Source organism: Podarcis erhardii (assembly GCF_964252035.2).
Source record: "Podarcis erhardii genome assembly, chromosome: 5".
NCBI lineage: Eukaryota > Metazoa > Chordata > Lepidosauria > Squamata > Lacertidae > Podarcis > Podarcis erhardii.
Genome location: NC_138509.1, coordinates 45,049,165 through 45,067,444, shown reverse-complemented (window position 1 = coordinate 45,067,444; position 18,280 = coordinate 45,049,165). Strand labels below are relative to the sequence as shown.

Below are 18,280 nucleotides of genomic sequence, written 5' to 3'. Positions count from 1 at the left end.
CTGTATAGAAATAGAGTTATGGGAAATGCTTCACCATGACAGTACTGTCTAATTTTGTGTTATGTCAGATTCACATGACAACTGTGTTATATTACACCATACCCCAATGGCATCCATTTTGTGACAGCACACTCTCAAAATTTGAAATGTTCCTAGTGGTTTAAAAATGGCAACCTTTGTTCTGCCAAATAGATAAAACTCCAGGTAGATAGAACTCCAAATAGATAGAATCATTCCCCCCCCCCCCCCCCGCGCACACAAAAAAATAATGCCACAGGTACTAAGCCTTGCAAAGGAAAAGGCAGGAGGGGCTTTATTGTGTATTCATTCCTGAACTTTGATTAATAACCATTGCTGATTCAGCCTTTTTTAAGTGTGTGAGATGATTGACGATTGCTGCCACTTTTCTCCCTGCTACATTTAAGAGATTAGGTTGTGACAGAATGCCTGATTCAAGGCTGCTAGTAAGTTTTACGAATAAGCAGAGTTTGGTACTCTTTGCTCTGACCTCTGAGCCATACTGGTCCATATTATTTGGACCTCTTATATACATCCTCATCTTCTGGTGATCATTCTCATGCTTTCCAAAGTGAGTATTCCAATATTGGCTTTCCATAGCTTGTTGGTCCACTGGTCACAAGAAAACAAGGATATGTGTACTGCAATTTTATAACAGCCACTATCTCAAGGAAAACACCCATCTACTGTTGTCTTCCTTTTGTGACACATCTCTTATTTCTGTAGCCTTCAATGTCATTTTGCCTCTTGCAGCACCTTCTAAGTCTATAATAGGAATTTTAGTTAATTTAAAAAGATTTCCTCATGCTAATTGAACAAAATAACTGTGCTCCCTGTGTAAAATCTGCAGACAAACTGGAGATCTTTTAATTCTGGCCTTCAGCAGGCATGTGACCTTTCGGTTTTATCTCCCCCCCCCAATCCCTCTCTGCCTGCCCCCCCCCACCTTAGTATATTGCAGTCAGAGAGGAAGTTAAACCTAGGTTTGACAGGTAGAGTTTTTTATTTCCCTTGACAGTGCACCTCTTGACCTCTATCTTCTTGCCAATGATTTTTTAAATCCTAAATGATTTGGGAATAATTGCTCCTCCTTTAGTGATTATTGCCCTTCACCGATAGTAAATCTGTGAAATCCCAGGGGGCTGGAGTACATTTTTGTATGCGTATGCCACAAGCTGGCCTGGATAGGCACCGCTGCTCATGTGCAGCTGCACTTTCAATGTGGATGGTCTTCTCGCATGAAAACTTCTCTTTAGAGACAGAGAGGATTAAATAAATAAATAAATTTATTTAATCCCATTCTCAACCTCATTTCTTACATTTTTGGCCACGGAAAGATTCCGAACTTTTTGAACCACCTGAAAAACATTTGAATCGGATGTTTGGTTAATGGTCAGATAAATCCCGTCACGTTAGAGGATAAGAAACTGTGGATAGAAAGTCACTGGGATCTGGACCCAAAGTCACCAGAGTGTAAAACTCAACACAGTCTCTGAAAAGTGGATTAAGCCAGTCAAGTGGCTGAAATTTCTGGAGAACAGGAAAACTACTCAACCCCCCTGGATTATAAAAGAAGGACACTATATTTGACTTTTGCCTGCATCCTTCTAATTTGGTTAACCCTCTTTGTCTTTAAAACAATTATACTAACATACTAATTTAATTTTGAGTATCTAACAACAAAAGGTTCTTGAAAACGTAATCGAAGGGAATAGGGGAAATAGGTAGATTGAATTAAGAAAACGAAAGGTGCTGAAAGGGGGGAACCGAAAGAGGTTCAAAGACAAAAAACAAACAAACAAAAATAAACAAACAAACAACAAGATAAATAAGATTGTGAGCCCCTCTGGGGAGAGAAAAATAACCCATAGGATGTCGGGGAAAGATGCAAAAAAAATCGGAGGGACCCCGGGGGAAAGGAAGGTATCCAAGCAGGAGGAGGTCAAAGATCTAGACATTCTATGGTTAAAAATTAAAGAAGAATTTAAGCAAAGGGAAATACATATGGAAAGCAAATTAGGAGAACTACAGGAGCAAATAGATAACAAAATAGAAAGTGCTGTAGGGGAACTTACCAAAAAGATACAAGACTTGACAGTCAAATCAAAAATATTTGAAGAATCAAATAAAAGAACACAGAAAGACTTGAGGGACCAAAAGAAAGAAACTGAAAGGTTAAAGGATGAAATAAAAAATCTAAATAAAACACAAGATCAACTGTGGGACAATTTAGCTATGACAGAACTACGTCAAAAAAATCTTAATTTAAAATTCAGAGGGATAGTAGAAGAAGCAAACGAGAACATAAGGGAAAGAATAGTCAAAGAACTTGCAAAATGGTTACAGATGGGAGAAGAACAAGTAGCATATACTATAGAGAATGCGTTCAGAATAAGAGGGAAATTACAACAAAACAAATCAAAAAAGACCCCTGGAGATTGCTTAGTAATTTTCAATACTATGGAAATGAAGAATACAATACTAAGAACGAGCTTTAAAAGAAAGTTAGTGATTGGAGACCGCCCAATCATTATTTTCAAAGAAATTCCAGTTAGGATTCTCCGTAAAAGGGAAGGATATACTCAGTTGACAAGAGTGTTGAAAAGAAACGCAATCCAATATAAATGGGAATTTCCAGAAGGGGTTTCGTTTTATTACAAGAACAAAAAATTCAAGTTGACAGATACACTTGAAGCAGAAAAGTTCCTGAGAAGATACGAAAAAGATTTAGGTAGAGAGGAGGCAGGACAGCGAGCAGGTGATTTGGTGGCGGGGGGGGCGGGGGGACACGGGGTTGGGGACGGGGGGTCGGGGGGGGAGACGGAGGACTCAGGGTCGGAGGAAGAAGAAGAAGGAGAAAGCAGAGAATCTAAAAGAAAGAATAATACCAGATTATAAAGCAGAAATAAGGATAAAGTGAATTCAGTAATAACCCGAAATGTCTCTTAAATTTTTTTCATGGAATGTGAACGGCTTTAACGACAAGTCCAAGAGAAATAAATTTGAAAAGATTATAAAGAAAAAAAACATTGATGTCATTTGTTGCCAAGAAACCCATGTTGCCAAAAAACACAAGCATATTTTAATAAATAAAAGGCTGGGAATAGAATTTATCAATTCTGACTCCAATAAAAAGAGAGGAGTAGTAATCTATGCGAAAGAGAAATTAGAACCCAAACAAATATGCAAGGATGAGGAAGGAAGAATCCTAGGGATTCAAATTAATTACCAGGGAGAGAAAATAAATGTGGTTACAGTTTACGCCCCAAACTCAAATAGAATGGAGTTTTTTGAAAAATTGGAACAACTTCTATTAGATCTAGATAACAACAAATTAGTTCTACTTGGAGATTTAAATGCGGTACCGACACCAGAACTAGATAGAAATACAAGGAAAAAAAATTTAAACCAAGGGAAATTACCAAAATCGTTCAATGATCTGGAAGAAAATTTGGACTTAATAGATATATGGAGATATAGAAACCCCACAACGAAACAATTTACTCATTTCTCTGAACCACACCAGAGCTGGAGCAGACTGGATCAAATATGGATCTCGAGAGAATTAATAACAAGAACGGAGAGATGTGAAATTTTACCCAGAACCTTATCGGATCACAGCCCAATAACACTACAATTAAAATGGAAGACTCAAGGTTTATACAGATGGAGAATGAACGATTACCTATTCGAAAAAGAAGAAGTGATCGAAAAAGCAAAAACCACTATAAAAGATTATTTCGCCTTAAATATTACTAAAGAGATTGGAATAGATACAGTATGGGACGCTAGTAAGGCAGTGTTAAGAGGTCTCCTGATACAACAAAATTCTCAAAGAAAGAAGGCTAAGGAAAGGAAGAAAGAAGATTTAATCCTTCAACTGAAAGAATGTGAGAAAAATATGATAAAAAATCCAAAAGATGACAGCCATAAGCAACAATACAAAATGCTTCAAACACAATATTCAACATTAATAAGCCAAGAGGTTGAATGGGGAATAAAGTTAATGAAACAAAAGTTTTTTGAATCGGCAAATAAAATTGGAAAACTTTTGGCGTGGCAACTGAGAAAAAGAAGAAAAAGTAGTATCATAAACAAAATAAAAGTAGAAGAGCAAGTTCTGGAAGATCCTATTGTAATAAAAAAGAACTTTTTTAAATTTTATGAGAACTTATACAAAAGAGAAGAAGAAGATTTAACGAACATTATAAAATATCTAGAAGAAAATAGCCCTAAAAAAATAACAGAAGAAGAAAGAACCGCTTTAAACAGACCCATAAAAATAGAGGAAATTCGAGAAGCGATTAAAAGAATGAAAATTGGAAAAGCCCCAGGTCCAGATGGGTTATCAGCTAAATATTACAAAGTCTTAGAGGAATACATAACACCAGTGCTATGTGACGTTATGAACGAGATATTAAGAGGAGGAAAAATGCCAACATCCTGGAAAGAAGCCTACATTACGCTGATCCCGAAACCAGATTCAGATAAACTTAACATTAAGAATTACAGACCGATTTCTCTATTGAATAATGATTACAAAATTTTTGCAGACATAATGGCCCACAGACTTAAAAAATGTTTAATTAATCTTATTCATTGTGATCAGGCCGGCTTTCTTCCTAATAGACAAATAAAAGACAACATCAGACACACAATAGATATCATTGAATACCTAGAAGTTCATAATGAAATTCCTGCTGCTTTACTGTTCGTTGATGCCGAGAAGGCTTTCGACAATGTCTCTTGGGGTTTCCTAATAAAATGCTTGGAAAAAACAGGGATAGAGGGCACATTCCTAGAAGGAGTTAGAGCAATATATACACAACAAAGAGCTAGATTAATAATAAATAATAACTTGACAGAACAGTTTGAAATAGCAAAAGGTACCCGACAGGGGTGTCCTCTATCACCGCTGTTGTTTATTATGGTTTTAGAGACAATAACAAATAAGATAAGGAATACCCCAGAGATCCGCGGCATAAAAATCGGCGTGCAAGAATACAAATTGAAAACATATGCAGACGATCTCATGTTGTCATTGGAAGAACCAAAGGAGAGCATCGGTAAAGTTATAAAATTACTGGAAGAATTTGGAAAACTATCGGGATTCAAACTGAACAAGGAAAAAACAAAAATAATGACTAAAAATATGAAAGAAGACACCAAAAATGAGCTTGAGATACAAACTGGAATTAAAATAGTCAAAAAAGTTAAATACCTTGGAATTTGGATAACTATGAAAAATATAAATTTGATGGAAAACAATTATAAGAAAACATGGAAAGAAATAATGAAGGACTTAGATACATGGAACAGATTACATCTTTCGTGGATGGGCAGAATGGCGGCGATTAAAATGAGTTTACTACCCAAATTACTCTTCCTATTCCAGAACATTCCAATAATTAGGGGAATTGCAATATTTAAAGAATGGCACAGATTACTATCCAAATTTATTTGGCGGGGGAAAAGACCCAGAATTAAATTCAAATTGCTTACAGATCTAAGAGATAGGGGGGGGTTTGCGGTTCCAAATCTGAGGTTATATTATGAGGCCGCATGCCTTTGTTGGGTAAAAGATTGGATCGTTATTAAAAATAAAGAGTTGTTAGACCTAGAGGGGTTCAACTTAAGATTTGGATGGCATGCCTATTTATGGCGAGACAAGGGAAGGGTCCATAAAGGTTTTTCCAACCATATCTTCAGAGGGCCGCTACTGGAAGTCTGGGAAAGGAATAAAAAATTGCTGGAGCAGAAAACACCCTGGTGGCTATCACCAATTGATATTTTAACAATTAAAAAATCAAATCTTGAGGGGGAACGGTGGACATATGAGGACCTACTAACCAAAACAGAATCCGGGTGGAGGATTAGACCATATGAAGAAATAAAAAATAAGTTGACTGGTTGGATTCAATATCATCAAATAAATTCAATATGGACGGAAGACAAAAAGATTGGAATAAGTGAGAAAAAATCCAGATTCCAGATTGAAATAATAGAAAGTAAAACAAAATTACTATCAAAAATGTACAACCAGTTGCTTGAGTGGGACACCAAGGACGAGGAAGTAAAGGAGGTGATGGTGAAGTGGGCGGTAGATCTAGGGTATAACATAGAATTTGATAAATGGGAAGCTTTATGGCGCAAAGATATGAACTATTCAGCATGCACGACACTCAAAGAAAACATGTACAAGATGATGTACAGATGGTACATAACGCCGATAAAATTGCATAAAATGTATAGAACAGGTGATAAATTGTGTTGGAAATGCAAGAACAAGGAGGGCGAATTCTTCCATATGTGGTGGACGTGCGAGATTCTCAAGAAATTTTGGGAATCTATTTATAATGAATTAAAAAAAATTCTCAAATATACGTTTGTTAAAAAGCCTGAAGCTTTCCTGCTGGGGATAATTGGCAAGGATATCAAAGAAGAAGATAGGACCTTTTTCCAATACGCAACAGCTGCCGCTAGAACCCTCATAGCACAGTGCTGGAAAACACCAAAAATCCCAACATTAAAGGAGTGGCAATTTAAATTATTGGATTATTTAGAATTGGCAAAATTGACACAAAAAATAAGAAATCAAAAACGTACAAAATTTAGTAATGAATGGGATAAATTTAAAACATATATGGAAATAGAGACAAGGGGTACATCAAAATGTTAATCAGAAATATATATGTATCAAAAAAAAAAAAAAAATCACAGTAGGCATGAGATAACGCTTACTACGTTACAAATGTCATTTTGGAATAGATACAGCAGATAGACAACTAAGATAACATTATCCGAAATCGAGATAAAGGGAAGTCGATCAATGTTGTTGTAAAATTAATGTTAAGTTGTGTTGTTTAGGTAGTATGCATTGTATGTCTTTTCTCTTTTTATGTTTGTTTTATTTACTTTTGTCTTTTGTATGTTTGTGAAATATACTTATGCAAAACTTAATAAAAATTTAAAAAAAAAAAAAAAATTGAGACAGAGAGGAATACTTCACCAGTAATCAAATGCCCCAGTTAATTGCAGCAAGGGATTTGATCCTTTTTAGGCCCCTCATTTTGCAGGCATCTTCCTTGGAGCTTTATAAACCACTGGAAAACTGTGTTTCCCTTAAACATTTGATAGCAAACAGAACAACTGCCTAGGCATAGGCTCCTGGTTTAGTGGAAGGGAACTTGGCCCTGACCTGGAGCTGAGCAAGTCACGCAATTGTTTCCAAAATCCATTAAATTTGAAATTTTCATTTTGAAGCAACAATCACATTTGAACACTCAATTGTTAAATCAAGATTCCTACTTATGCTACTGAATTATGCATCTTTCTATGAAATCTGCATAAAAATTGTAGTGGAGACAAGAACACCAACAGCTGCTGCCACTTCATTCTTGCCTACTGCTGTTGGTTCCAGTTGCTGCTTAATTACTTTGATCCCTACTAGTAAGAAGCAATTATAAAAATAGGATTGTGTGATCATAGGTATCCAACTCCCCAGCTGAGCAATGAGTTCTGGAGCCAATGTAAAATGCAGCCAACTGGGATCCGGACCCCATTTAGCTTACTGAATCCTCATTTGGGGACTTTAGTTGCATGCAGCTAGGCCTGGAATCAGATCCATTGCCCCTAACTTTCACATAAATGCCAAATAATATACTTCCTTCCAGTAGCACCTTAAAGACCAACTAAGTTAGTTCTTGGTATGAGCTTTCGTGTGCATGCACACTTCTTCAGATACATCACACGAAAGCTCATACCAAGAACTAACTTAGTTGGTCTTTAAGGTGCTACTGGAAGGAATTTTTTTATTTTGTTTTGACTATGGCAGACCAACACGGCTACCTATCTGTAAATAATATACTGTTATGAGTTTTGTGGGTGCCAGACCACTCCAATTATTCCCTGGACCTAGCAAGTGTTAGAATTTAATCACAGCTTGGGGTGTTAAGATGGTGCTAGGCCTCTTTAATTCCTGGATCCAGCAATTATTAAAATCTACCGGTAATCAAGCCAAGATAGCTTCCTGCGAGGTGATAGCCTGGGTCAGTCTTCCTCAACCTCAGCCCTCCAGATGTTTTTGGCCTACAACTCCCATGATCCCTAGCTAGCAGCACCAGTGGTCAGGGATGATGGGAATTGTATCGTGGGTGATGAGCCATTAAGGGGCTTGGTGTGAGGTGGCAGATGGGTAGGACCCCCTCCCTCAATAGATAAAGCCAGAGTTTTGAGAGTTGAGAGTTGTGGTGTGACCTAGAAGTAAAGGAGCAAGGAGCAGAGAGAGTCAAGAGCACAATATTTGATTTCTGTTTGAATCCAAAGCTATGGCTTTGGGAGAAGTAATACCCTTTTGCAGTGTTGATGCTGTGAACCCTTTCATCATAGGCTCAGATTATATATATGTGTAAATAAACCATATATCATAAAGATGCCACAGTCTCCACTGTGCCTCATTTCCAAGAGGAAACAGGAACCCTGGGTTGGAACCCCTGGAATCTCGTACCTCTCAGAGATTAGGGTAGCATGCAATAATACAATATTTTATCCTTTCACATAAATAATATACAATCTTTTGTCCTTTACCATAAAAGGTAACAATTGCATTTGAATGATAATTGCTTTTATTTGTTGGGGGCGTGGGGGGGGGAGAATCATGCCTGTCTGAATAGTCTTCAGTTCACAAATAGCTGGTGAGGCAATGCCCCTTCTTTATGATAGAACTGACAGCAGGTCATGGTACTTGTTCTATCAAAGTAAAATTCTATTTGGTATGAAAGAAAACGAGCATTAAAAATGCAATGTTTGTGTCAGTAAGTTGAATTGTCTCCTCACCTTTCTACATGACATAATTCCAGAAAATCTGATACTGGATCCTAATCATTTGTAATATATTCTCAATCTGTTTTAGAACAGGTATATTTTGAGGAAGCTAGCATAGTGATCAACTGCTGTGATAGTATATTACTGATAGCCTTTTGATATGGCAGTGATCAGTGTTTCCCCCCAGGAGGTACTCAAGGGTACACAGTACCGGCACCTCTTTTTGTTGTTGTTAAAAAGTGTGGCACTTACTGTAACAACTTCATTGTGAGTACCTGCACCTCTTTTTCTATAAAAAAAGCACTGGATGTGATGGAAGGAGACCTGGATGACATGTCAGCTTAGAATGGTACCAGAACAGCTGGAACAGCCACTGATGCAACTGATTCTATTCATTATCGAATTGGGCAGGGGCAGGACACAGAGAGCTGGATTAGGGACAGCTCATCTATGCATACTAAGGCATTTTGATCATCATGCAGTTAGCAACTGGCTCTTATGATAGCATGACAAATCTGCCTGCTCTGTCTCATACATGATGCAACTGTAGCTGTACTTCATCCACTGCTGTACAGATGTTTTCAAGGGAGAAGTGTTCAGTATTGTTTTTCACATAAAATGAAACCTGCTAAACTTGAATATCATGATCAGAGGAAGTCTTCAGCAAACAGTTTGATGGGCTTTGCAAAATCTAGAGTGACATTTTCCCCACCCCCTTAACATTTAGTTATATTTTAAAAACAAATAATAGGAACCATCACCAAGAGAGACACATTTTCTGTTCCCCTAAAGCCCACCACTCTGTAACTAACTCAGCAACCGATTCAGCAATATGCAATTAATTGCCATTGCATAGTGAGCAATATTTCTCTATTAGGTAGCAATGGAAAGCAAGGAGTACTATTGGTATAGATAGATCTAGGCCGACAGGCTGTGGTTACAATGAAATAAAGCCGTGCCATTTAACCACTTAGTAATTGAAAGATACGATGGGAACGTCTTGAAATGTTAGCATACCATTGCATTGTCTCAAAAGCATGTTGACTTCTCTGATGGTTTTCAAATTGCCTGGATGTATAGTGCTTGCCTCATAGGTAGAGGATGAATTATATTCAAGGTGAGCTGACTTTTAATCAATACGGTGACAATATTATCTTGTTTAATTTGTATGATGGCTGTATTAAACATCAAATCAAGCAGTTTATTATGTCAAGGAAGATGAAGTATGACAGGAATCAAATGCACTTGACACCACTTTTGTCTGTATTTCATTGCTGTGACAGGCCATCATGATTGGGGATGATATTGTAAATGATGTTGGAGGTGCCCAGCATTGCGGTATGAGAGCTCTACAAGTACGGACTGGAAAGTACAGGTCAGTGTACATTAAATATGCATTACATTCTATGCAGATGATGATGGAAACACAGGATATAACAGTGGCTTGCGATTTACATTCTCTGACTCAATCCCTGTCTTTATGAAGCTATGGTATGCTTTTAATGTATGGATTTATAATAGGAGAAGAAATAGGTCATTTTGTGAAATAGGATGTTGAAATGCATCATCTGCCAGGTCTCATTTTGGATTGGAGTTCGCACAAAGTCCACATTCTTACCATTGAGCCATGTGCCATCTTAATACTTTAGAACACAAACATCTACAGCCAAAATCTCTCTTAACTGTAAAGGTTTTGCAACATCCATTTGAAAGAATGTGACAATATAGGAAGCTGCTTTAGGCTGAGTTAAACCATTGGTCCTTCTGCACTGATTGGCAGCGGGTCACTAGGGTATCATGCTGGGTTATCTCCTAACCCTACCTGGAGCTTCTGGGAACTGAACCTGGAACCTGTTGCATGCAAAGTATATCCTTGACCACTGATTCTGTTCTGCAAATGCTGTTTCCTTATCTTCCTGAAAACATGGAGTTAAGAGCCTTCAGTTTTTCATCTAACATGTTTTGCCCTATAGTACTGGTCAAAACACAGATTCCACAGCTGTAACATCACACTTTTCAGCTGGGAACCATCTAATTCATACTGCAAATATGTAGAGATTGTAAAAAAAAAAAAAAAAAAAAAAAAAAAAAAAAAAAAAAAAGTAAAAATAAAGTGTGATATGTGAGATTCTGGGCATGAACTTTGTTTGCTTTCATCAAAAGTGATAACAGCTTACTCAAGACAACTTGTAGCTAGCTGCTTTTCAGTCCTTGTTCCCCATTATTTCCTATGAAAACCTAAACAATTCAACCAAATTCTAATTGCTTCTGTGCAGAGGCCACCCACATTGCACCTATAAAGCTCCACATTGCACCTATAAAGCTCTACAATAATGATGAATGTGATCTAAGGGAAGCCATCAGATTATGATAGGACAAGCGTTAGATTCCTTCTTCCTCGCAAAGTGTCATTAATGACATGAAAAACACACTGTCATTGTAGCCCTGCACTTTGGAATACTGCTAGCTCTTTTCTGTGGCAAGTGAAGAAGTCTCTGCCCTGACTTCCCAAGCAGATTGGAAAGTAAAAACACCTTCACACTATAGTTCCTTGCATTTTTGAAGGGCTGTAGCTCAGTGCTAGATTATCTGCCTTGGATGCAGAAGGTTCCAGGTTCAATCCCCAACATTTCCTGGTAGGGCTGAAACCCTGGGGAGCCACTGCCAGCCAGTATAGACAGTACACTGATGGACCATTGAGGTCTGAAAAAGCCAGCTTGATACTCATCTATGTACTTTAGTGCTTAAGTGTGCTAACATTGGGCTTTGTGCATCCGTACAGTGGCTAGGTACAAGGGGCCTAGTGCAGAGCTTTGCATGTACATTGGGCTCTTAAGACCTTTTGTGCAAATTGTATCTCCTTTCACCACTTGGCAAGCAGCTCTGTGATGCAAGATAGTAATCAGAGCAACAGGAGAAGATGCCATTGAGACTAACAGAAAGGAAGCCCAGGTGTGTATGTGGAAGTGTCTTTGCACATCTAAGAAATGCTCTGAATCTCAGATAATGTGTAAAAGGAGACATGGGGAATAGTTGTTTTTAAGAGTGACAATACATAAAAAGCCCTATAAAGAATCCCTAGGGACTTTAGAATATAACATAAAGGAAAGTATAGATGGAAATGAAACACAAGAAATTCATTTTGATGGTTTACACTATTTGAAATCCCAGCTGATACATTTTGCGTTGCTTTCACTGTTTTAAGAGTATGATTGCTCACAGAATGTGCGTTTCAGATAGAGATGAGTGTACTACATCCTAGTGCCCTTAGATGGTGCCATTAGTACATTTACTGCAGCTTTGACCAACGTTCTTCCCTAGAGGCTCTAAGCAGCAGTTGCCAAATCACAGAAAAACTTGAAAGCTTTGCTAACAGCTGCCAGTACAATGGCATTTTCCAGGTACCTCACTGATCAAAGGTTTCCAACTTTCTAAGCTGTCAGGTAAGTTTGTCCCAAGAAATTCTTTACAAATCCATGCTTGGATTGCCTGAAAAGCTTTCCTTCCATTTCTTACAAAAGATTGGAGAATGAGCTGATCAAAGCACACACACAGGCCCAAACCTGGTTGAAAACAATGTACATTACATTGAAACATTACATCCCACCAGCCCAGCCCAGCCAGCATGTAAATGGGAAGCAGTTTTTCTTTAGATTGGAATGTACGGCTTATTTTAAGCAAAGTATAATTTGTCAACAGACATGGAGATCCATGCTTTTTTGACAGCTAGGTGTTCATAGTATGGCACGTACTGCCACGGCTACAAGAATGGCCATGTATGGCCATGAAGCTTTTTCAAAGAGGAGGACTGGGGAAGTTCTGAGTGTTTCATTTGGCCTGCAACTCTTAATGCATTCATTCTGTTAACCTTACACTTCTAAATTTAAACTGTCTTGTAGACTATGCTGTGCTGGCCTGCCCCTATGAGCTATGTAACAGTTACCTCTGTGCAAGAGTGATGCCAAGATCCTTCCCATCAATTATGCAGTTCATATTACTATTCCAATACTTTGTTACTTGAGAACACATTACAGTAAGAGGGTAAAACTTCCCAGTGGCATTTGCAACTGTCTTCCCAAATTGGGAAGCTATGCACAATGGATTGGGTGTGTCGTTTTGTGCAGGTGAGGAGTCTCTGGTTTCTTATTTGCAGGTATTGTAATTGAAATATTAAATCCTGGTTGAACCGAGGCACTTTCTTGGCTAGCATCACTTTGGTTGAGCACAGTTGTTGAGGTTCACAAGATACCAAGAGGTTGTAAAATGTTCAGCTGTTTTTGGCAGATGTGAGGAGGAGACTCACAGTACTGTTTGGAGCGCAACAGATTGAAATACTCAAGCAGCCTGAATCAAATAGCACCAGGGGGTGGAAAGAGACCAACCTAGTCACATAGGCTTGACGTGTTCTGCCAGGAGTCTTAAGTTTTCCCTTGGCATTCATTCCCCTACATGCTAGGTGACTGTGGACAGAACGCGGCAGTGTTTTCCCTCCAGCTTATAAAACAGAACCATTCTGTTCAGGAGAGTGGAAACAAAATGAGTAGGCTGTCCTGTGTTATTCTCACTCTGATCTTGATCTTGATTTAAGCACTTCCTGGCTAGCATACAACATAGGGTTATAAATTATTGGATTTTATTTTAAATGTGTTCTTGCTCTCAATGACAGTTCTGTAATATCTGGTCAAGAAAACACTATTTTGAAGAGCCTCGGGTTTTCACATCACGGTACAAATTGACAAATCGGTTTTATGGAAATAATGTAGAAGTTAAATTTGCCTGTTTTAATGGTTGCTTTCATTCTGAGAGTAGCTACAACAGCTGGTTATCCATTAAAGCCTCATGGTACTTGTACAGAAATAATGGGGGGAAAGCTACAGAGACGACTATCCAGTGGGATGATGCTAGTTTACAAAATGAAGAACTACTTCTGGAATTTTTGTTTATAATAGAGATTTGAATTCCACTTTAAAAATTCATTTAAAATCCATTCAAAATCCACTTTAATCCCCTTTTTCCTACTAGCACCAAACTTAAGGTGGCATACATGTGACTCTTAGTATTAATGGACTGGGCTCCCATCAAGGGCCTATCAACACTATGTATTATCTGGACTTCCTTAAGCTTTTATGTAATTGCCTGTGGATATTTAGCAATTTCTTAGAATTCAGGTAGATTACTTAATTGCATGGTTAACTGTTACGAAGGACGGGCATTATTGCATGTGCTAAAAGACAGTATAAATTCTTTTAAGGAAAACTCGGGGGTTGTTTGGTTCGTGTCACTCACTTATTGTTGAGTTCTGTGCGGACTTGCTAGACTAGGCAAATTTCGAGAGCCACTTTAGTTTATTCAGGTTGCCTGTCAAGCCAATTTATATTTCTCCTTTCCCTGCCAATGCATTATTCATGAAGCAATGTGGGTGACTGGACTGAATCCCTGAAAAGAAAGGCATTCTGTGCAGGCCTCTCCAAAATTTCCTACGGAGTGTCTGTGCTCTCCTGCACAGTATAATCTGCAAGGACAAACCTGCCTCCATTTTGAAGACAAGCAACACATAGCTGAACTTCTGCGTTTGGTCCCAACATTCTGTCTCCTGTTCTCTCTGCTTCAAGTTTTAGAACAGGGTGGGATAAGGGTTTTTTGTCTGTGCTAATCCCAACCTTGCAGTAGCAAAACCCTGCTGTAGAATAGCCATGGTAGTTACCCAAACATTTCAGTGTTTTCTTCTGCTCACATAGCTTGCGGTATGATCAGTTATTTGCTAGCTCATCACTTAGAAGCCCCACTGAATATCATTCCAAAAAGTAACAGAGAGTAGTGTCTTAAAGAAGCTGGTGGGGCTGCTGAAATGTGCTTCAGAAGCATTAGCATTGGAGACAGCTGTGCAATTGTGGTTTCACTAGTGATTTCCTTCCTTTAGACTGTGGTTCCTCCTTCTCTTTTGCATGCTTCATGTGGAAAGTGCAGTAGCTTTTCCTGGACACCATGCAGAGAGAGGCTAAAAATTAGATCTGTTTGTTCTGTGATTAAATCAAAGTAAAAGCATTATATTCTGGCAATGAAATGGTTGCATTAATATCTCCAGCCAACTCCATTTAAATTAGAAATGTTTAACAAATGTTTTTACCTAAGGCTGTAGTAACTGCATACCAGACCCTTGGAACATCTTGTGATTTAAGATACAACAGTGTGGTCCAGAATAACGAAGATGGTTTCTCTACAGTGGCCTAGTTCCAGTGGGCCTTCTTATTGCCTCCTTGAACCCAGAAGTATTACACAATGACTTGATCTCTCAGCAGCCTTCATTATTGTTGACCAGGCTTCCTCAACCTCGGCCCTTCGGATGTTTTGAGACTACAATTCCCATCATCCCTGACCACTGGTCCTGCTAGCTAGGGATCATGGGAGTTGTAGGCCAAAAACATCTCGAGGGCCAAGGTTGAGGAAACCTGCTGTTGACCATAGTATCCTCCTGAAGAGGCTCTGTGGTTTGGAAGACCATATTACAGTGCTTCCACTCCTATCTGCAGGACCACTACCTGAGAATAGTATTGGGGGGCTTCTGCTGGACCTCTTGGCTGGATGAGAGCCAATAAACAGAGACTGAATCATGGTAAAATAGAGGTGCTGGTGGTTGGTGGCAACCTTGACCTGTACTTTGGAAGGCAACACTCTCTCAGAAAGAAGGGGGTTCATAGCTTGTGGGTGCTCCTGAAGCCAACACCAGCTTGCTTGACAGCTGTGATCATTTATAGACTGGGTCAACCTGGCCATGGATATCCAAACACAATCCATAGGGTTGGTTTTACCTTTTGAAGCTCTAAATGGCTTGGGGCCAGGTACCTTAAGGACCACAACTCTCCCTTGTGTACCTGACCAGAGGCACCAAGTTGCCCCCAAGATTGAGGGGGCCTGGTGTGCGTTGCACATGTGTGCGACGTCACAACGTCTGGAGAAGGCAGAGCGCTCTGGAGGAGCCAGCCACTGAAGCTGCGCGACACTCTGCTCTGCGCTTGATCTCCTCCACCCCCTCAACAATGACTCGGCCCCTTCCAACAAATACTGTATTGAGAGGGCTGAAGACACCTCAGTCCCCTGGAATTGGTGTACCTGCACCTGCCTAATATACTATCTTCCTCATTGGCTGTTCTTCTGGTTTCCTCATCAGTGGAGGTAAGACAGCTGATGACTGGAGAATAGGTTTTTCAGTTGTAGCATCCTGATTTTGGAATGTTCTTCTCCAAGGAGATGCACCTAGCTCTGAGTTGTGCTTTCTTTTTGGCAGTAAGTGAAAATCGTTTTATTTGCCCAAACCTTTTAGAGCAGTGACAGGGAACGTGGGGCCTTCCAGATATTGTTGGACTCTGGCTCCCATCAGCCCCAGTCAGCATGGTCAATGGTGAAGGCAACTGGGAACTAGTGCAGCAACATCTAGAGGACCACAGGTTTCCCACCCATCTTGGAGTTTGTTTCCCCCCACTGCAATTAAACTACTCAGGTTTTATTGTCTTATTGATATTGTTTCTGCTGATTTTTATCGGCTTTATGTAAGCCACTCTGGGAGCCGTGCCAGCTGGAGCAGTGTAAGAATACTTAAAATAAATAACTATTTGAAAAGCCCTCCAGCTACACATTGTTATAGCCCTAAATGCTTTAAGTGCTCTAAATCTATTCAGCTAGCAGACTTGCTACTGCATGGACCCTACTGGGGTGACCGTGTGTCTGCAGCTGGCTACCCTTGACTAGGGGGAAGACATAATATTACTTCTTGGGACTAAACTACAATTTCTGTAAACTGGCCAGAGGACTTTGGTTCATGGGCAAACTAGAAATGAGAATGAATGAATGAGTATATAGATTATATTAGGTAGTGACTCAGTATTCCTATTTAGTTCTCAGTGTGTTCAGTATTAAATTATTCCATGGCTTCTTTTGTGGTAGTCGTTGTCAGATCTCTCTGAACTCAGTTTTCCTTTTGCCACTGAGTAGTCTGAACAATGGTATTTACCGTATTTTCCCCTCTATAACACGCAGATTTTTTCTCCTAAAAAGGAAGGGGAAATGTCTGTGCGTGTTATAGAGCGATTGTGTGGTCCCTGGAGCAGAAAAATCAGGCAAAAATCAAATCGCGCTTCACGGAGAAGGGAAACCTGAAAAGAGGAAGCGGCTGCTTTCCTGCATTCTGCCTCAGGGTCTTACTGCCCACCCTCCTCTGTTTCCTTGCTGTGTTTGCTGAAACGGAACAAAGAGCAGGGAAAGCCCCTCCCCTCCAGGCAAGCAGAGGGGAAAGTGTGTACTGCTGGGGGAGAGGGAGAGAGAGGGGGGAGGGAGAGAGGGAGGGAGGGAGAGAGAGAGAGGGAGAGAGAGAGAGATGGCTGGCTTGGGTGGGGGGAAACTTTTGCCTTTCTTTCCTCCCTCCCGTTAAATCCCTCTCCTGCATTCCTCCCCTCCAGGCAAGAAGAGGGGAAAGTGTCGTCTCTGTGCTCCGGTACTGCTGGGGGAGAGGGAGAGAGAGGTGGGAGGGGAGAGAGAGAGGGAGAGAGAGAGAGAGAGAGAGAGAGAGATGGCTGGCTTGGGTGGGGGAAAACTTTTGCCTTTCTTTCCTCCCTCCCGTTAAATCCCTCTCCTGCATTCTTAGCCAGCTGCTTCTCTGCACACCCCTCTCATGTCCCTTCTTTGTTTTTCCTTCGCTCCCCACTTAAAATGTGGTTACAAAGCATAGATCCACATGGATCCTCAGGATCTTTGCATTGGGTCACCCCAAATTCACCATCAGATCACATAGCATGTCCATGGCTACAGCCTGCACCAAAAAAATCACGCACCCACTGTTGCCTAGGGCTGCAATGGTGCAAAAATGTGGTTACAAAGCATGGATCCACAGGGATTCTCAGGATCTTTTCATTGGGTCACCCCAAATTCACCATCAGATCACATAGCATGTCCATGGCTACAGCCTGCACCAAAAAAATCACGCACCCACTGTTGCCTAGGGCTGCAATGGTGCAAAAATGTGGTTACAAAGCATGGATCCACAGGGATTCTCAGGATTTTTGCATTGGGTCACCCCAAATTCACCATCAGGTCACATGTCTGTGGCCACAGCATGAAGCACAAAAATGATACATCCACTGTTTCATTCAGAATGTTTTTTCCCTTGTTTTCCTCCTCTAAAAACGATGTGTGTGTTATGGTCAGGTGCGTGTTATAGAGCGAAAAATACGGTACTTTACTCTTGTGTGAAGTTGACTTGTTTCCAACCGGTACATGATGCAAAGTGTTTCTTCTTTTACTGAACATAATGCCTCCATTTGCGAGGGAGGGACGACTATGTCCCATGCTTTTCTGAATTCAAACCCTCATTTATCCCTTGAAATGCAGTTTATGGACAGTGGGACCTTCAAGGGCTTCTCATCATCACGTGGACTGCCTGAACACA

General features: G+C 39.9%; 1 protein-coding gene across 2 annotated transcripts in view; it reads left to right on the top strand.

Annotated features, from left to right (window-relative positions):
- Positions 1–18,280, top strand: part of LHPP (phospholysine phosphohistidine inorganic pyrophosphate phosphatase) — a 117,648-nt gene that overhangs the window by 31,681 nt on the left and 67,687 nt on the right. For both annotated transcript variants that reach the window (XR_014157008.1, XM_081863783.1), the window contains exon 6: positions 10,125–10,216. Coding sequence is in view for 1 of the 2 variants with exons in the window: in XM_081863783.1 (XP_081719909.1) it covers positions 10,125–10,216 (92 nt within the window). In the remaining variant the exon portion in view is untranslated. The remainder of the gene's footprint in view (positions 1–10,124; positions 10,217–18,280) is intronic.